The 20,586-nt window shown below is 36.6% G+C and overlaps 3 protein-coding genes across 22 annotated transcripts in view; 2 read left to right on the forward strand and 1 right to left on the reverse strand.

Annotated features, from left to right (window-relative positions):
- RUFY2 (RUN and FYVE domain containing 2) overlaps window positions 1-8,044 on the forward strand; it is a 37,192-nt gene extending 29,148 nt beyond the window's left edge. Inside the window, exons 16-18 of the mRNA XM_069459861.1 lie at window positions 4,747-4,795; window positions 7,441-7,518; window positions 7,607-8,044. Of these exons, the coding sequence (XP_069315962.1) occupies window positions 4,747-4,795; window positions 7,441-7,518; window positions 7,607-7,750 (271 nt within the window). The 3' untranslated portion in view covers window positions 7,751-8,044. The remainder of the gene's footprint in view (window positions 1-4,746; window positions 4,796-7,440; window positions 7,519-7,606) is intronic.
- Window positions 8,045-9,346: 1,302 nt separating this feature from the next.
- Window positions 9,347-20,554, reverse strand: HNRNPH3 (heterogeneous nuclear ribonucleoprotein H3). Of its 19 annotated transcripts, none has more exons than XM_069460431.1 (10): window positions 20,412-20,554; window positions 15,709-15,843; window positions 15,029-15,167; window positions 14,370-14,509; window positions 13,811-13,897; window positions 13,483-13,598; window positions 12,365-12,500; window positions 11,968-12,063; window positions 11,800-11,892; window positions 9,455-11,671 (listed from the first exon to the last, which is right to left on the reverse strand). In XM_069460431.1, exons 2-10 carry the CDS (start codon window positions 15,818-15,820, stop codon window positions 11,595-11,597), a joined length of 996 nt encoding a protein of 331 aa, XP_069316532.1. In that variant the 5' UTR covers window positions 15,821-15,843; window positions 20,412-20,554; the 3' UTR covers window positions 9,455-11,594. The 19 variants fall into 19 exon arrangements, with proteins under 19 accessions (XP_069316542.1, XP_069316541.1, XP_069316540.1 ...); XM_069460429.1 differs by having other exon boundaries at window positions 20,393-20,554; XM_069460430.1 differs by lacking the exon at window positions 20,412-20,554 and adding an exon at window positions 19,563-19,853.
- PBLD (phenazine biosynthesis like protein domain containing) overlaps window positions 19,739-20,586 on the forward strand; it is a 32,771-nt gene continuing 31,923 nt past the window's right edge. Inside the window, exon 1 of one of the 2 annotated variants that reach the window (XM_069460445.1) lies at window positions 19,739-19,882. The gene's annotated coding sequence lies outside the window, so the exon portion shown is untranslated. The remainder of the gene's footprint in view (window positions 19,883-20,586) is intronic. The other variant, XM_069460444.1, reaches the window with a different exon arrangement.

Here is a 20,586-nt window from a genome sequence, read left to right on the forward strand (position 1 = left end):
ATGTGTTAGAAGGCTGGGTAAGGTGGCTCATGCCTGTAATCCTAGCACTCTGGGAGGCCGAGGTGGGAGGATCACTTGAATTCAGGAGTTTGAGACCAGCCTGAGCAAGAGCGAGACCCCGTCTCTACTAAAAATAGAAAAAATTAGCCAGGCACACCTGTAATCCAGCTACTCAGGAAGCTGAGGCAGGAGAATCGCTTGAGCTCAGGAGTTGTAGGTTGTAATGAGCTATGATGATACCATTATACTCTAGCCAGGGCGACAGAGTGAGACTCTGTCTCTACGAAAACACCGTATCAGTGCATATAGATAGATATTCCATAGGATGGATGCTATAAGTTAAACTTCCAAGTTTTCTTTTATAAGCAGTACTGCTGTGAACATCTTGTATGTATATTGATCTATCTTGATATACTTGAGTTTCTCTGAAGAGGAAGTTTGTAGAAGTGAATTGGTGGGCCAAAAAGAATGTACTTTAAATTTTTCAATAGTGCTAAATTGCCTTCCATGTCCAATCTGTACCCTCTGCAGTAGTGGGGCAGAGAGTGCCTGTTTATGATAGTATGATAGTTAAAAATCTTGGGCTGGGCGTGGTGGCTCATGCCTGTAATCCTAGCACTCTGGGAGGCTGAGGAGGGAGGATCTCTCGAGGTCAGGAGTGCGAGACCAGCCTGAGCAAGAGCGAGACCCCCATCTCTACTAAAAATAGAAATTATTTGGACAGCTAAAAAAAATACATATATACATATATAGAAAAAAATTAGCCGGGCATGGTGGCACATGCCTGTAGTCCCAGCTACTCAGGAGGCTGAGGCAGGAGGATCACTTGAGCCCAGGAGTTTGAGGTTGCTGTGAGCTAGGCTGACGCCATGGCACTCTAGCTCGGGCAACAGAGTGAGACTCTGTCTCAAAAAAAAAAAAAAAAATCTTATTATTTTGATTTATATTTTTTTAACCATGAGCTAGGTTGACCATACTTATTTATATTTATAGTTTATTTTCTGTAAATTGCCTGCTCATACCCTTTACACATTTTTTTAGTTGGATTGCTCATCTTTTTCTAATGGGATGTTTGTAAATTAATTGTGCACATCTTTTTTTTCCCCTAGTTTGTCTTTCATCCTTTTACGTTATGATATGTATTTTTCTCCTTGCTAATATTTGAATTTTTATGGTACAGATTTATTGGAGTTTTCCTTTATTGCCTCTGAGACCATAGTCCCTAAAACATGGGTAGCACCAGTTTTAGGTCAAAACGTATTTTATCCTTTCTCAACTCTAGTTCTTTGCAGTGACGAGAATTTAATCAGGGCTAGAGAAAAGATCAATGGCCTCTTCCATTGAGTTTTCCCAGACCATACTAAATTATCTGCTGAAACACTTTTACTTCTCTTCTCCTATTCTTATATGTTATCAGACTGAAATAAATAAAAACAAATTTTCCTCTGCTACACAGGATGATGAAATATTTCTTTAAAAACTTGATGGTGAGGGCTGAGATTGGATCAATGCTGTTTAACCTTGCTCCTAATTTACCAGAATTGGCTTTAGGCTTTATAGACCATGTAGGTGTTATTAAAATGGGGTGGGAACATCATGTATTTAATAGAATAATAGTGAAACATATTGGAATGGTTTCTTTGAATCTTCTTTTAATTTTGCAAAAAGGGAAAATTAAAATTTCAGAAAGAGTTATTCTTTTTTTTTTTTTGAGACGGGGTCTCGCTCTTGCTAAGACTGGTTTCGAACTCCTGAGCTTAAACGATCCCCTCACCTCGGCCTCCCAGAGTGCTAGGATTACAGGCGTGAGTCACCGCACCCAGCCAAGAGTTATTCTTAAACTTACCATTTGAGCTCTGCATTTTCAATACTAGATTTAAAAATTAGTATTCATTAATATCACTCACAGGAATATCGCATCCTTCTGCCACTTACCAGTTGTGTGACCTAAGGTCAGTTATGTAACCTCTTTAAGCCCATTTCCCCATTTGTAAAATGGAGACTTATAAAATCTTCAAAGGGTTCTTTTTCTAATTAACTGAGAATAAGTATGTATGTGAAAACACCTAATACAGTGCCTTTCCTCGTCCCAGCCAGAATATCAGTTTCTTGGCTGTAAAATGAATGGGTTGGATCTGGAAGTTACTTCCTAGTCATTACCATCTCAACTTGCCATTTTAAATGTAAATGGTTAATTTTAATTAGAAATACACTTTTGAAAATGAAATATTTACTTACTGGTTTATATTGAAGGATTCTGATAGAGAATTTTTGATAGATTTTGGAAGGCTTTAAACGTTGTTCTGAATGAATTCTAATTACAGTAGACTAATTTGAGAACTAAAAGAAGCTTAAAGGAAACTATTTATATTTGAAGAAAACATGGAACATATGAAATATTAGGATGGACTATTCAAGGAAGAGAATCTAGGCTAATTAGTATATCTGTATTATATTGACTGACAGTTTAAAATGCATGGAGTATTCTGCGAAGGATAACTGGCCTTTTCCTTATCTTCACTGAGCCTTAAATTCTAGCAAGAAGAATTTTTAGTTTAGAAAAAGAGGGATTACCAGGACTCTTCCAAGTCTATATTTTGTAAATATTCTGTAAATGCTGTCCTTTCCATATAAAGACATTTATAGATTTTTTTTTCCCCTTGAAAGTAAGGGTTTCAGGATTATCAGAGGCTTGTGTAGTTTATGGATATTTTCCTGTGGCATCATAATTGATTGTATCACATTCATTATATTCATTCATTCTTTTATTTATTCATTTATTTATTTATTAACAAATGATAGAGTCTTGCTGCATTGCCCAGGCTGGAGTGTAGTAGGCTGGTGTCCTCATAGCTCACTGCAACCTCAAAACTCCTAGGCTCAAGAGATCCACTTGCCTCAGTCTCATGAGTAGTGGGGACTACAGGTGTGCACCGCCACACCCAACTAATTTTTTTAAAATTTTTTTTGTAGAGACAAGGGTCTCACTATTTTGCTCAAGCTGGTCTTGAACTCCTGGCCTCAAGCGATCCTCCCACCTTGGCCTCCCAAGTTGCTAGGATTTATAGACATGAGCCACCATGCCCGGCCTCTTATATTTTATTTTGACCCTTTTCTATGCTGTTTTCATGCTAAGGTCAGAATATTTTCACACACTTAAAATACATGTTCCCTAATAAAAGCTAATTAAAACAAATAATGGATACCTATTTCCTCTCTATTTAGGAGGAGGAGAAGATATTCTTGTACATTACATTTATTGGAATAGTAACTGACGGCCTTCTTCTTTAGGACACTTAGTCTATACATATATGTCATAGGGAGACAATCTTTTCTGAGTCCATATTTGTGAATAGAAAGCATTTTAATCAGGAATATATAAATACCAGTACATTTTCATAACTATTTTTTGTGGTCAATGCCATTATGCCACTGTCATTCCATATCCAATTTTTCTGTATAGCACACAGATAAACCATTACTGTGGAGGCCATTATTCCCACCAGAGTCAGTTTTCCTGAGGCACGTTTTATAGATGTGAATTTTAGCCAAGAAAATTTGATTGTTCTGTCAACATTTTTACAGTGTATAGTTTTACATTTATTATTTCCACTGTAAGAGTCAGTGTAAACTAGATTTATGTCTTGGCATGAAGAGCACCTATAGGGCAAAGAAGGTTTGTAATGTTCTGTTTCAGTAGCAGAAACTGAAATATTTGATATAGCTTTTGATCCAGTAATTTCATTTCTAAGAAAAATAATACAGATTTTCTAGTCATTCCAATTTTACTTTTTTTTTTAAACCCCCTTTTCTTCCAGGGATGATTCCAATTTTAATAAACAACTTTTGTGGTGAAAAATTTGAAACAAATTGAAAGTTCAACAGTATATCATAATTATATAAACCATTTTATATTCTTTCACATGTTATATACCAACCCACCAGTTACTAAGTATCTGCCACATACGATAGCGATGGGGCAGATACTTAGTAACAAGTCAGTAGCTGTAAGCTGTTCAGGATATATTAAGTGAAAAGAGCTGGTTATAGAAAACTATGTAAATAATAATTCCATTTAAAATACACATATAGACATGTAGAGATTATCTCCGGGTAGTGGGATCACTGCCAGATCCCACTATATAATATAATTAAATACTGCTTTTTATAAATCTGCATTTTCATTAACATATGTATTTACAAAAAGTAGAAAAGCATCACGACTATGTCTTCTGCAATATTTTCTTCCTTAGCACTTTTATATCTGCTGGATGCATAGTGTATATAATGATTAGCATGCGGGCTTTGGGGTCACAGACCAGGGTTTGGATCTTGGCTTCTCCAGTTACCGCCTCTGTGACCTCTTACAAGTGACTGAACTTCATCAGGCCTTTTTTCATTGTTAAAATAGGTTTTTGTGAAGATTAAGTACACGCAAAGGTTATAGTATAGTGTCTGGCACATAGTAAACGTACAGTAAATGAGAGCTATTAACATTATCATCATCATGTGAACATGCTAATATTTCTTTCCTTAGAAATACAAGTTGTACATCTAAAAAATAGATTTTGGCTTTAGGACATTTAGAAAATATAGGAAAATATTCTGGTCAGAGACAGATCATTAGGATCACGTACTATTAAATATATACAATTTTATATCCTATGAAAAACCAATATCTAATGACTTACTAGGTATTCTATATTTAAATATGTGTACTAAAATTTGGACTTATTATTTTTTTAGATCAAAACTTAAAATAGAGGATATAAAAGAAGCCAACAAAGCATTACAGGTGAGTAGGAAATGTTTTCCTTAAGTAGGAAAGTATAATATATGTGAAAGTCTCCAATAAAAGGTAAAGCCCTGTATAAATCTAAGGTATTATTAATGAATCCCAGGATGCATGAAGGCAGAAGCACCGAATGGGGAATCTGGATGATGGGGGTTCAGCTCTTTCTGGCACCTCTAGAAATCACACTATTATTAAATAATGTTCTTGTTGGAAATTGACTTTAGAAATAAAATTTTGTCCACTTCTCTATGAAGTGTGGCACTATAGAGTGAAACTGCCTTTGAACTTAAGAATCCTTGAGTTCCTATGCCAGTCTGTTACTTACTAGTTTTTGACCTTCAACAAGTCACATGTCCTCATTGAGCCTCAGTTTTCTCTTCTGAAATGGGCTTATTTCTGCATAGGGTTGCTTTGAATTTTGAATACGTTAATACATATGGAAGTGGTGGGTACAATTTATCAGTATATGATTGTGAATGTGTCTGGATGCAAGAATCCCTTCTACAACATAGAAAAAGACAGTGTCCGCGTGAGCACTTCAGTGACAGGTGGCTTCCTACCCCGTAACTTACTTATTTCATTTTTTTTTTTATCAAAGTGTTACGTGAAAATAAAAAAACATTGCTAAAAAGACTTAACACCAAAAAACATTGCTAAAAAGATTTAACACCGAAAAAAGTTAAAAAAAAAAAAATGGTAGTGGTCTCTTGTCTGCCCCAGATGAGGAACTAGCCTAGCTACTTTCAGTTCTTTTACCTGTTTCTTCTGGTATTTATCCCTGTATTTCTAAATAATATGTAGTATCTACTGTTTGCTCTTGATTCACCGATTTTAGGGCTATCTGTTGACTTCTTAACATGGTGGGTGAGTTTTGGTCACTCTCACTGGAGTCTTTCTGTTCTCCCAGTATAATTAAGTTTTTTGTGGCCTTCATTTACTTTATATTCTTCATTATGACTATTGAATTGTTTCTTACCGAGCCAGGTATTGTGATTTTATTTTCTTACTTGAACTATTAATACTTTTTATTTCCCCCTGAGTAATTGCCCTTCTCTTTAACATCAGAGTTTTCTCATACCTTCAAACAGTTCTATAAAATACTTCTTGATAAAGTTTTTTTACGTGGTAAAATGTATCAGGTAATAATAGGTTAGTTTATTCTTTCCTTGGAATCATTTCTTCAAGTTCAAGAGTTCTCTATTCTACTGCTCATGTCTAGTCTGGTTCCTCCTGTCCTGACAGTTCCATTTGCTGGTATTCTCAGAATACCCTTTATCCTTCTCTTATGTGGGAGTCCTGTTGCCTGAACCCCATAACTTCTCTCTTGGTTTACTCCCTTGTTGTGGGCAGCACATCCTTCAGTAGCTTCCTGAAAAATGGTGGATGAAGATAAAAATTGTAGGAATTTGCACATCTAAATATGCCTTTATTCTGTTCTCACACTTTTTTAGGAGATGGGTGGATACATGGATGTTTGCCCAAATCACCATTATTTAAACTGTGTAAAAACATTTTTTGCCGGGCGCAGTTGCTCACGCCTGTAATCCTAGCACTCTGGGAGGCCGAGGCGGGTGGATTGCTCGAGGTCAGGAGTTCAAGACCAGCCTGAGCAAGAGCGAGACCCTGTCTCTACTAAAGATAGAAAGACATTATATGGACAACTAAAAATCTATATAGAAAAAATGAGCCGGGCATAGTGGCGCATGCCTGTAGTCCCAGCTATTCGGGAGGCTGAGGCAGGAGGATTGCTTGAGCCCAGGAGTTTGAGGTTGCTGTGAGCTAGGCTGATGCCACAGAACTCACTCTAGCCCGGGCAACAGAGTGAGACTCTGTCTCAAAAAAAACAAAACAAAACAAAACAAAACAAAAAAACCACTTGCATACCCTCTGCTCAGCTTATAATAGAATATGACCAGTACCCTGGAAGCCCCCATGTATGCTTCCTGTTGGCACTTTCCTCCTTATAGTAATCCTCTATTTTGTGGAAATCATTATTTTGCCCAGGAGTTGGAGGTTGCAGTGAGCTATGACCATGCCACTGCACTCCAGCCTGGGTGACAGAGTGAGACCCTATCTCTGTTGAAAAAAAAGAAGGTCTTATCTAAAATAATGAACTCAAACATCTGATTTCCCAATTTTCTTCAGATTTTAGGGCTTTACTATGTATAAAGTATACATAATGCCAAAATCTTGCATTTCACGTAGTGAAAATTTCTCTTTAAATGTTGTTGGACTAGATAATCTTGAAGGTTCTTTTCCTTAAAAAAGAATTCCCATCAATAATAGATTTTTATTTCTTAAAAATATTTTATCCTGGATATGATCAAATATATACAGTTGTAAAATGAACTATGTTTGATCATATCCAGGAAGAGTAAAATGAAATATTACCCAGTTTCACTATTTATCATTACATTGGCAATCTTGTTTATACTCAATACACATCTCCCCTCCCAACCCAGGATATTTTGAGGCAAATTTCACACATAGTTCATCTACAAATGTTTCAGTACATCTCAAAGAAAAGAACTTTTATTTTTGCTTCTTCATATATTTATTTCTATAAAATGTTCTTGGGCAAAAAAGTTTTCACATGTAATTTTTGATGTTACCAATGTAAGCATTTTGACTTTTCTTCCTACTAGGGACTGGTTTGGCTAAAAGACAAAGAAGCAACACATTGTAAACTTTGCGAAAAGGAATTTTCACTCTCTAAGAGAAAGGTAAGGGAGCTAGGAAGTGAGTCCAAAAATTTTGGTGCAAAAATGCCTCCAACTATGGTTATTCATAGATTTTTTTCTCTTTTGATAGCACCATTGTAGAAACTGCGGGGAAATTTTCTGTAATGCCTGCTCCGACAATGAACTGCCTTTGCCTTCCTCACCAAAACCAGTACGAGTCTGTGATTCCTGTCACGCATTGCTCATTCAGAGATGCTCATCTAACTTACCATAAGACTCCAGAACTAAATCTTTATGATCCAAGTACCTACAAGGAATGTTGTGTATGATCTGTATGTATACAAGGTATCCAGACAGCCCTTCTTAAGCAGCTTTCAGTCAGTATTGGTACCAGTTTATTTTCCACATACTCAACTCATGGTAATTAGTTGTAATTTGATATTTCCTTCCTCATTGTTATTCAAAAAGAATTCAGCAGAGCATGCTTAAAAATAATGTTAGCCTAATTTTTAATTGATGTAATAATCATGAACACTTAATTTCATTGAAAGGCCAGATAGCATAGCTAACACACATTTGCCTTATCTTGTAAAGGCCTTCTTAAAAATAAGGCTTCAGATTGTTTTATTCTTCCAAATTCTGTCAAGTTGATATTTGATGGTGCCTGAAATTCTCTTAATGCACTTTAAAGCTTCACAGGTCTCATGGAGACTGGAAATGCATAAAACTTTTTAGAAGTATTAATATTCCAATTGAACATTTTTCATTATCTTGGTAAGATTTCAATTTAACTCTATTTATTTGCCCCTTCTTCCCCTTTCCCTCTTTTGCATTAGAAAGGACCAATATTTTGTCCTAAAAAATTTCCTTTTAGTCTTTTCAAAATTATTGTCATGCTTGCCTATACCTTTCAGATAGTGGATTTAATTAAAGGGGCATTATTTGGCCTCAACATTTTTTCTTCTAATCTTGAAAGGAAGTTACATGTATATATCATACTTTTACCTTAAGTTAGTTACTTGCAGGTCTCCTATGCTACCTGTCTCACTGAATTGCTGTTATTTAAGGTGGCTCAGACAGCCCTTCTTAAGCAGCTGTCTGCTTAAGATCCCCCCAATTCAAAAATGAAAACAGTCTCTTCCCTGGAAAAAAATATGTATAAAAGCAGGGGATTACAGGTTCCTTATAAAGATTCTCTTCTCTAAGCATTACAAATGAGGAAAAAATTAAAACTTTACCTTTTATATTACACATAGGTTTGAGTAGTTCAAGAAATTTTGTATTATATTGCCATTGGAGTAACTTTTAGGAAGCATTACACTGTAGTGGTCTACCACTGCATTATATGCCCACAGTAAAATTACACCAATATACTGGTCACCTCTATGCCAGGGTATTGAGCAGATGAAAATAGTCTCTGTCCCACTGTGAAATATATATTTGAACTATTTCAAGCTGACGCAACGAACACTAATCCAGTTATACTGTTTATAGCATACTAAGAATCTAATCTGTAAAAATTGTTATCTTTATATAAACAGCATCACATTATCTTTTTAATTTTTTAGCCATGCACTTTAAGTTTGTGAGCCTATCAAAAATGTATAGGAATTTTACATTACTTGGGAGCATCACATTTTGTGATTTATCAGAACATTTTCCTCTCCTTCCCCAAAATAGTTACTCCACAGGATCTTTCCTCATGAGTATATACTGTCATGCACATTTAAAATTATTAAATTTTCTAATTGCCAAAGCATGAGACTAATATTTTACTTGAAGATCTATTATCTCCAGAACCCATAAATTTTCAGCTTTTGAGGTCAACTTCAGTTAGATCTTGACATATTTTTAGATGGTCTTTCTTTTGAATACTGATTGATAGAAATGTCCTCAAGAAGGAATTATATTCTTGAATGAACCATTTTGTATTGATGGGATAGATTAACATTTTTATGACTGTTGAAAATGAGAAGCATAAATGAAAAATTTCAAATAGGTGTTTTTTATTACTGTGCTTGAACAAATTTTAAAGTAACTTAAATTCCAAGAATGATTTCATTGAACAAATAAACCACGACTTCTAGTCACCCTTCAAATTTCTTGCCATTCAAAACATGTCTCACCATTCATTTGGGCTTTTTCTTTTAAAGGCAGCTTTTATGAATGCAACTTGCTTCGTTTTTGGCTCAAAAACCACTTATGCTTTGAGTTTTTCCTTTTACAAAATGTTCACAATTTGTGATTACGAACCTTTTACTTTTCAAAAGATTTCACATACCATTCCCTCACCTAGCAGTACTACTATAATAATGCTATCATGGTGCCAAGGAATTGCAATTGTAATTCTTCTATCCTGTAATGTTTTAAAAATAAAATGTGAATTTTATAAACCAAATAAAGATTTGAAAAACTAGCCTGCTTAAAAAGGGCAACTTTGATTTCTAACATTTTATACTTTTACAGCGTGAAGATTTTAAGGGGAAAATAAAAGCACATGTGACTTTCAAAAGACAGGTGCTGTGAGCCCTCATATTTAAGTAGCTATTTCAAGGAAGTGACTGCAAGTATTAAGATGAATCATTGCTTGAGTCAAGGGGCTCCAGGCTAGGATTTCAAGGCCAGCCTGTATTACATAGCAAGACCCCGCTGATGTGTGCTGTAGTCCCAGATATTTGGGAGACCGAGGCAGAAGGATCACTCGAGCCCAGGAATTTTGAGGTTGTAGTGAGCTATGATGACAACACTATGCTCTAGCCTGGGCAACAGAGAAGATTGTCTCAAAACAAACCAAACTAACAGCTTCCAAATATACAGGCTGTCACAGCTCCCTCTTCTAACAGCAGAAATCACTCCTTAGGAGTCACTTGTTCTAAATCTTCAATTAGACATCATATACAGTACTTTCTACCAATTTGATACAGTGACCGACACAAAGCATTCTAGGACAGACACCATACTATTATCTCCCACATTGACATTTATTACATTAATAACATTTCTAGCAAAAACAATAACAAGTTCAGTTAACTGAATTCACATTGACAGGTTTCATTTTGATCCATTAGCCAATTTGAAAAAGCCATATTGATGAAAGGGATTAGAACTAAAAAAAGCACCTTTTCCTTGCTACATATAGTATTTTAAAACTCCAAGCAGATTATCAGATGCAAAAAACCCAACTGCAGATTCTTATTTTAATTGACTATAACATGGACTTGTCTTACATTTCTTTAAAGTACTCATTTACAGTTATTTTAAAACCATATGCTCCATTGGGCAGGAAACTGAAAATACATCTGTGAAAATTATACTCCATAGTAAATACCTATGTACTTATACTGAATTCTCATGTCACTGAGAACCTTAACCTACTCTAAGACATCTTGAGATAACGTACAACTCTCAATTTTCTGGAAACACTTTTGGTATTTCGGTTGGTCAAGTGTCATGGGGATTTTACTCCAAAATCTAGTGTTAGAATTTAGAACTTCCAATGCTTCCACCCCCCAGTTACACAATTACGAATACTCAGAAATCCAGATACCTCTTATGTCATCAACATTCCAGAGCTAAGCCTGATAAATTACATTTGAGAAAGAATAACATGGAACTAATTAGCTGAATTTATACTCCTGAAGCTACCTCATCTTTAGGCTTTATATTTACAGTGTTGTCCAGGAGAAATTAACAAAAAAAAGTTACACTAATTATATTTGTGAAACTCTATTTCAGATGTCTACTTAAGACTTGCAGTTTATGCAGAGGTGAACCATTATCCTCTAAAATTACACCATTCTACTTCTTAACAGAGCTAATAAAATACACCAACCCAAATCTTGTGAAGGCAGCACATCTTTAAGAGTAACTAGTATATAAAAAGTATCAACATCAGTGGTTTGAATATAAAAATTTATTTAAGTCAAAGTATGCAACAAATAAAACCTACAGAAAACAGATTTCCCCATCACAATCTGTTGCTTTACCAAATAATATTTTGAAAACACATTCCTTCAGTCATTATAAAGTTCTTAAAATACAAAAGAAAGTAAATCTGTAAGAAAGTCTAGTAGACCAGATGCTGTTGTCAGGACTTGTACGTGTTGGTGGTTATGCTTTCAGTACATCCCACGCCATCCACCTCCACTCATGCCACCTTGCCCATAATAACCTCCACTGCCTCCACCGCCACGGCCTTAAGAAAAAATAACATTAAGAATCACTTAGCACAAGACATTCATGCGTGAGATGTAAAAAGTATTGTGTGCATTTTTAATTGTACTTTATATGGGGACTAACACAAACCGAACTAGAGATACTTACCATAACCACCCAAGCCATCAGGAGTACCATATCCTCCACTGTAATTGTTCCCCATTCCCATTCTTCCAACAGATCCATAACCTCCCTGATTATCTTTTGGGGGAAAAAAAAAAGTTTGAGACGGATTGCTAAGTAGCTAACTCTGCTTATCTTAAAAACTTTACATACCCATTCCATCTCTGCCGTAGCCTCCCATTCCTGAACCGCCCATTCCAGAGCCGCCTCCAGGAGTCGAATTCAGGAAGAGTTCAATGTATCGATGTTCTTTAAGAAAAAAAGCAAGGGCATAGGGGAGAGAAAGGAATGATGGATCATAATTTTATCAATAAAAGCTTTAAAAGGTTAACTGGCTAATATGAAAGTAAATATTAAGTATCAATTCCTAGTGTGGTGATGAAAAAAACCCAGAGGAACCATTAAAATCTGAACTTCATATAGAGGCCAATGGCTGCCAAGAGTAATCTACAGAACCTATGACCTCTTATATTTACTTAAACAAATGAGAATTTATTTTACATGTAAGTTCACATCTAGGAAATGATAGCATGCCAAGAATACCACTTACGCATGTTATTTTTATCTTTAGACATGGCAGCTACTGCATCTTCATGTGTTACAAACTCTACATCTGCTTCTCCTGTTGCTCTGCCATCAGCTCCAATATCAATATGAACTCGTATTGGATTTAGTGGTGAGAAGAACTAAATGAAAAAACACATTTCTTTTCTGTTCAGATTATTGCAAAGAACTTAACCACTTTTAAAATAAGCAAGGTGATAATAAATTTTGAAAGAACAATGTATCTAATCTAGAAAATATTTTATCGTAAACAGAAGAAATCTTTTTACCCTATGACCTGAAATGGAACAAAGCCCCACCCCTAATCCTGCCTTCCAAGAAATTTACTTCAATATTGCTGTCCTAGATATAATAGGTCCCCTGAAACTCAGAAACTATATGCAGAGAAATAGGGTATATCATGATTCAGAACAATGGGGTTTGATAAACCTGCAAACTCTACATATAGTTCTAATCACAAGTTAACCAGGTTTAAGCTATCAGTATAAAGGCATTTGGAACTTAACGCCAATTGGTTCCCAGTAAGATCTAGAGCAAACTTTGGCTTTAAGAGCCAGATAGTATTTTTGGCTTTGTTTACCACTAGCTCTCTAATGCACCTACTGAATAAACAAATTGGTGTGACTGGATTTAGCCCATGGGCTGATATTTGCTGCCCACCCCCCCCCCCACCAATCTAAAACCAATCAGTTTCAAATCAATGACGGCAGCAGCATCTATTCCTATTATTTGCAACTCCTCAGTTTTTAATCACCATCTAGCCTATAAAGCGAAACCCAACCACCAAAACTTAAATCTTTTGAAACCTGACACAATGACAAAAAAATATTCTCCAGTCACCACCACTCTATACTGATCATTCTCTTTCACTATATCCCCTTAACTGAATTTTATGAATGCAGCTTTTTACTTGCTTGAATCCTATGTAGGTCAGGACACAATGGACACAAAAATAACTGTAACACTAAAGATAAGGGGGTAGGATATGTTTTTATGTTCAAGGGATTCTAATGTTAAACTATAAACATGAAAACATTAAGAATGCTTCAAAATTGAGATACCAGGACAAGTACAAAACCACTAATAATTACTAAAATTACTCACATTAGCAATGTCATTTTCAGTTGCACGAAAAGGCAACCCTCTCATGTGTACAAAATGACCACCATGAAATCCTGAACTTGCATCACCAGCGCCACCATAGCCATGTCCTCCCATCCCTGGAAAATAACATTTGCAAAGATTATAAACTATTATGGAAACATGTTAGAAAAGTATACATATGTACTATACAAAGTATAAAAAAAAAGCCCTACAGAGGACCACACTGACGTATGCTCAACTTTTTATACAAGTTCCCTTTATTACCACTAAGAGCTTGCAAATACTAAAAATTATCTCAGAATAAAATTATCTTTAATATTTATTGTACCTCTTCCATCTCTCATTCTGTCATCAAAGCCATCATTTCCATAGCCATAATTATTATAGCCTCCATAGTCATCAAAACCTCCATAACCTGTGTAATTTAAGGAGAAATACATGAATACACTTTCAAGAGATAAATTTTATAATCTAGTTTATAAAACACATTTTGTGATAAGCAGTTTCACTTGACTATTTTTGTAATTTCCAACTTAGTGCATATGAAGTATTAAACACCTATGGATATTAAAAATCTAAAAAGGACAAATTCAGACATGTAAATTAAATTTCATCCCCATGCCAAAATATGCCAATATCTTCCTTGTAATTTCTGCGTAAGTTTTCTAGGTGCTAATGTGCATCAATCCAGTCCCATAGCTGGCCACAGATATCCATATTTTCATGAACAGGTTTTAGAACCTTGTAGGTACTGAAATTACTGCCATTTCTATATTTCTTGACAAAATGTCAGGAATATTAAGAAAATGACAACAGAACCTGTGTTCATTAGATACACATACCACCATCATATCCATCACCTCCTCGTCGCATTCTGTCATACATACTTCCACGCCCAGCTCCATAATAACCCCCTCTTCCTCCTATTGGTCTATCATATGGTCCCGGTCGCTGTCCCAGCAATCTTCTTGGTGGATCATAAAATCCTTTGATTTCACTCCTGCTACTTCTGAAGATCTCAATATACCTATTTAAAAACGTTTTAAGGTATAGGTTTCAGCATAAATGTATTAGAGCAAATTAGATATTGGGCAAAATGCAGTACATTTTTCTACATCTAGATACATAACCCAATTTAAATTGCCTAAATACACCATAAGTTAACATTTTTTACACCTACAAACTTAAATAATTAAATATTTAAGTTTTACATAGACAAATTAGTCATTTGAAAACAATTCATAAAATATATTTTTAGTTTGTTTCCTTTAGTACAAGATAGTGTTTTAAAGAAAATAGGTGATTATACAAATGCATTCATTGACAACATCCTACAGAGAAATGGAAACAATCTAATTTTAATTTAAGTAAGCTATTAGCATTAATTCCCCACCCAAATCTGTAGTTTCCAAGTTAAATTTAGGTAATTATCAATTCTTTTAAACTACCCCAGAAAAATGTTATGGTTACCCCCCCATTTAAGCAATAGTGACCCACAACCCCCAAAAATAAAAATTTAACACCATCCCAAACTCTCCATCCCCACCTGTGCCCTATTCTTTCCTTGTGTTTCCCCAGAGCATTTTCTGCTATCTCCTTTGAAGCAAACTGCACGAAGGCCTCCCCTGTGCTTCTCCCCTGGTAGTCCATCGTCAATGTTATCCCATTTGGCACGATTTCCAACCCTTTAACCCAAGGACAAATAACCCCATCAAGGGGAACAGTGTTAAAGGCTGAAACATTCCCATCTGAATCAAATATTTAAAACAAGTCTAAAGAAAACAAAACAAAACAAAAAAGCTTAGTTTCCCATCACCCCATAATACAAATGAAAAGATTTTTTCAAATATTACTAGATTAAATAAATTTTTTGCAACCAGTGTAAAAACACTGTGTAATTATACTCTAAAAGCCCACCTATATTACATGAAAAAAATTGCTACAAATCAAACTTAACTCCACATGCTCCAAATGCTAATTCATGGTTTATTTCATCACACAATTATTCTCAATTAAGTTACTGTAAATTAATTAGGTTTTACAAATTCTTACACATTCTGTATTGAATATTAACTGGAGCACATTTTATATTTTAATACATTCACCAGGATTATCATGGTTAAATTTAAAAGTTCCAAAATCAAATGGGTTTTACAAATTAAAAACTGAGTAATATAATACAAATAGAAAATCACACTACTAAACTTTGACTAATACTAGAGGTACCTTGAAAGAACTGAACTATTTCCTCTTTGCTGCAACCAAATGGTAGTCCTCGAAGTCGTACTGTCCCATCACTAGCGTCATTTGGACCATTATGTTTCATAACCCAATCCATCTCAATACCGTTTGATTTAAATGCTATAAAAAATAAACAAGCACATAGAGCAGTCAATCAAAATACACTCTTTTCAAGAGGTACTGAAGAAACACCTCTCAGAGGTGTCACAAGAGGAAATGCAACATAGGGTTAAAAGACTCCTGTTGACAATGCCACAACCCAAGGGATACCACCTTTCTATTTTGGGGTAGGGAAAAAGGCAGTGAAACCTGACACCTCCTGGCAAAAAGCACTGAATTTCTTAGGATCAAAAATATATTTCCTACTTTTAAGAAAACTCGAATAATTCAACTACCAGAGTCTTCAAACTACTTGTCACCTGAATGCCAACTCCAGCCTTTTCATCTCACATTTTCTTTCATACTTCTCAGATTTCACTATTCACCTGAATAGTCATGCAAATTCTTTAAAACTTGAATTATTCAGAAGTTACATATACCACCATCTACTCACATCAGAGAGCCTAAGTAAAAATGTAATGAATAGTGGTTGATGTTGAAAAGTATTACAAAGGTGATGCACTATAATTTTCAATACACCAAACTGTCTTTGAAGGGAGGAAATTTTAGCTGTATCTAGTTTAAACTCACCAAGAGCAAGAGTTTTAAAATTAATTAGAACTGAGTTAAAACTGAGGTCGAAGGCCACTTTAAAATGATCATCTTCCAACAGTACCCATGTTTTAGAAACCATCTATTTGGAAGTCACTGGAGATAGGGAACCCATCCACCCAGTTCCCTTCCCCAGAGGCAACAGGCATCCATCCTTTTAAAATTCCAGAACACTTTCAAAAGAGGCTAATGCAGAAGTCCTTCAGCTGCAGAAACTTACCAGAACCTTACAAATTTCACTATGCAGCTGTAGGAATTCTACTCACCTGAATATTTCAAACCTTTCCCTCACCACCTCCTCCCCTGTAAACAAAACAGTTTGTTCACTTGATTCCTTTATGCTTGAGGATATTTCATACATCAATAGCATTCACTAATGCTTAATTTCGCATGATCTAATTATTAGTTCAACTCTTAGAGGTGGCATCCGCAAAGAGTAAATTTCTTTTTCCTAGAATTCATGCACTAAAGTAAGCTAATATAAAAACTCTCCAGAAGTTGTTACTAATCAAATAACCTCTACATATGAATCACCTTCAGCACCTGTTTTGTTAAAGTCCTAGGTGCCACCCTAGACATACAGAACCAAAATGAACTGACATTACAACTTATTCACAAATAAACATTATCAACTTTTAAGAGAAATACCCTGGGGGCCTGAGTCTCTACTCTGTCATCCACAGGCTGCATCAACCACTTAACCTCTGAGCCTATTCAAGTGTAAAATATAGCAGTAGAACCCATACCTCACTGGGCTGTTGTCAAGAATTATTTAAAGAGCTTGGTCTGCCTCATGGTAAGCATTTGCTGACAGCAACTGTCACTGAATTTTAAGGTGCCCTGCAAAAGCAATGAGATATACCACAAACAGAATTTCTGAACCTTAAAGAATAGAAAATTATTCTGAGTCTTGAAAGGAAATAAGGACTGTTAAATCTTTTCCAAGGCAGCAAAGGCTTTTTAAAAGTTTAATATCATTCCAGAGAGTGGCTCTGAAAAAAGCCCCCAAATCAGTTTGAGAAAAAAGTTCAGAGACATCTTGAAGATCTCTACCATTTAAAAAAAATAAAAAAATTCAAAACAGCACCAACCTAAACAAGTGTGACCAAAAAGCGTGATCTAAGAACAGAAGAGAGGAAAAGGTGGAAAAGATCTAAAATCAAATGTCACTTCCTCATGAGAAATTTAAAAATCTGAAGTCAATCTAATTTAATGTGAAAGGATCTTAGTCGGTACTTTCCCATATGAAAACAACAAAGTATTGTCTATAAGAAACACTAAATTGTTAACACAATTTTCAACTGAGGAAAACATACCCAGATTCAGAACAAGAGTGTACAATAAAAAGAGAGCCTTGCTCTACTACCCCTTCAAAACTCAAAAATCTACTTACAAAACAAAAAAAGAAAGAAGAAAAAAAACCCCAAGTGCATAGAAAGAGGCAATCTAATGTATTATCTTAATAAAGCTGTCAGAAACTACCTAAACAGTTTACTAATTATTCAGGATAATCCATCTAAACCTTTCTTTGCAACAATGTCATAGCTAATCACTTACTCTAAGAATTTCAAGTGTTAAAATACCAGCAATTAAAATATGAGGATAACTTTGGTCAGTTTTATGAGACTTTAAATATAATTTCCTAAACATTATGCTAAATGAAACAAACCAGTCACAGAAGACCACAAATTTTATGATACCATTTATATTTGTGATTGTCTGAGGCTTGAGGGGAGAGTGGGTGCCAGCAAGGGGAATGACTGCTAATTGATATGGGCATCTTTTGAGTGATAAAAATGTCCTAAAATTGTAGTGATGATTGTACAAATCTGGGAATGCACTAAAATCCACTGAACTCTACATTTTAAATGTGTCAAGTTTATGGTATGTAAATTATATACCAAACCCATTAGGGAAAAAATACCTAATAAGAACAATTGAAATACAGAATTCTCATAATGTGGGGGCATATCCTATCTTCTTGAAGTGTCCTCTAAATGGTAGCCTGGTGGTCCAAAAAAATGAGAATGAATTTTATTTTTTGCCAAACAAGTGGTGATAATTAAGTTTAACTATAATGGAAATTTTACACCATTCTTCCTTTTCAATGTGCCTGCACCTTAATTTTAAATAAGAAACCTAGACATACCACTAATACCTTAAGGAGATAAGGACTCAGTTATTTTAAAAAGGCAACTAGACGGTTTCCAGATTATGGCGCAGACAAAAAGAGGGCAGAAAAAAGGTGTATCGTCTAATCCAACCAGGAAAGCTATTAATCATAACGTATACTACTTTGTAGGAATGTCTGAGCTGTCTTTCTAAAGTCCACTAAAACCTACTGTTTCAAAGTAAGAATTTTGGTAAACTTTTCCTTGACAATCTTGACAAAGCATCATAGAACATCTTCAACAACAGGCAGGAAGGTTTTGTTTTTAGAGCTGGAAAAGTAGATAACAGACTTCTTGTAAAGATTCATATGAATCATTAAAAGCTCTTTCAGGCCTTTCCCCTCCCTTCTGTACTGTCTTCAAAGAAAACTACCCACCAGTTCGCTGCTCTAAGGAACCTGTCCTCAAAATTACACCACTACGTGACTGGGTTTACAACTTGTCCTGTGTAGTAGGCTTATTTCCCTGTTCAAATACGATTACAAAGTACTATACTCCTAAAGGAAAAACATGCTTAGCTACCAAAAGAAAATAAACCCTAACTGTATTTTTAAGTATTTTATGTCTACAGCCTTATGCCAAGAAAAAAAAAAATCTCTCTGCACAAAATACAACTCTTGGAGATTGAATATTTAAAGCTAGTAACGCAATTCCTGTACATACACACATATACTTTTACCATCACTGGTTGTGTTTAACTATTTCCTAAAAGTGAAACTCTTAAATTCTAACCCACATGGACCAAACTACACAAAACCACGGTTAAACCACCCACCACCTCCCCCCAAGTTCAAAAAGCAGTATCACAGTTCACTGGGCCCAGACGACCTATCTGAAATATGCCCATTTCACATTCCTATTTGATAAGTCACCCAACTTTTCTGCGTAGATAATTACCCGCAAAATTAACGTTTAAGCGTGGAAAAGAAAAAAAAACCTTGGAAAAGGAGTACGTACTCTTTTCGAAGTTCCAAATCGGGAATATAAGGGCCGGCTAAGCGTCCTTTATTCCTCCCCGGAGACTTTTCGTTTATCTAGCGGCCCTAGAGACCAGAGAGCTAGGGAGAGTACGCCCCTTCCCCCTCCCGGCCCGGCAGCCAAGCCTGGCTTAAAACCTTCGCCACCGGGCGGCGGAATTACAAAGGAGGCCGTCTGCCTCCTTTGTCCTGGATTTGGGAGTTGAGCGCCTTCGTCGCCATTGGCCTTCTTCCCCCAGCTCCAGCCTTTCTCATCTTGGGAATCTGCGTCAGAAGTCACTCGCAGCCCCGCCAGCCCAGGTAGCCCTGCCGAGACTGCGGAGGAACGGAGGCCGCGGTGGGAGGCCAGGCCCATCCGGCGCCATTTCCATCGGGAGCGCGCCCGACAGCCCTGACTCTCCCCCCACCCAACTGCCCCGCCGTTCCCTGCTCGCTTCACTCCCCACCTTCATCCCTTCCAAGGAGCCCTAAACCAACCCCCACCCCCGGCCTTCTAAGTCAGTTTTCGGAAGCTGGGGAACAAAAAGTAAAAAGAGCGGGGAAGGGCGGGAAGCCAAGGTGGCCGCGCCACCGTACCCAAAATGGCGGAGGCCATTTTGAAAAGGGAAATGCTGGACGTCCCCCACTTCGGGCCTTGGTGTCCTCCCCTCCGCAGGCCGCCCTCCTTGAAGTGGGAGATTACCGGGTAGGCGCACCCCAGCCGTCACCGAGCAGCGACCTCCACCCCCTCCCCCCTCCCGGTCTTTCGTCCTTCTCCCGACTCGGCTCTCAAAACCACCAGCCCAACCTACCCCCTTTTACTTCGGATACCCTGTCAGGCGATAGTAACACCGACTCCGGTGCTCGGGTCCGGTCGTGAGGCGGGACAAGTCGTTCGCCTCGTGTAGCGCTCACCACAACGGCTACTCCAACCGTCTCCGGCGGCGGCAACCGCTAAGGGAGCTGCGTAGCAGAGCGACTGGCTTGGGGGGATGGGAGAGAGCGAGCGAGAAGGAGGGGGTGGA

Source organism: Eulemur rufifrons, chromosome 28 (assembly GCF_041146395.1).
Source record: "Eulemur rufifrons isolate Redbay chromosome 28, OSU_ERuf_1, whole genome shotgun sequence".
In the NCBI taxonomy this organism is placed as follows: domain Eukaryota; kingdom Metazoa; phylum Chordata; class Mammalia; order Primates; family Lemuridae; genus Eulemur; species Eulemur rufifrons.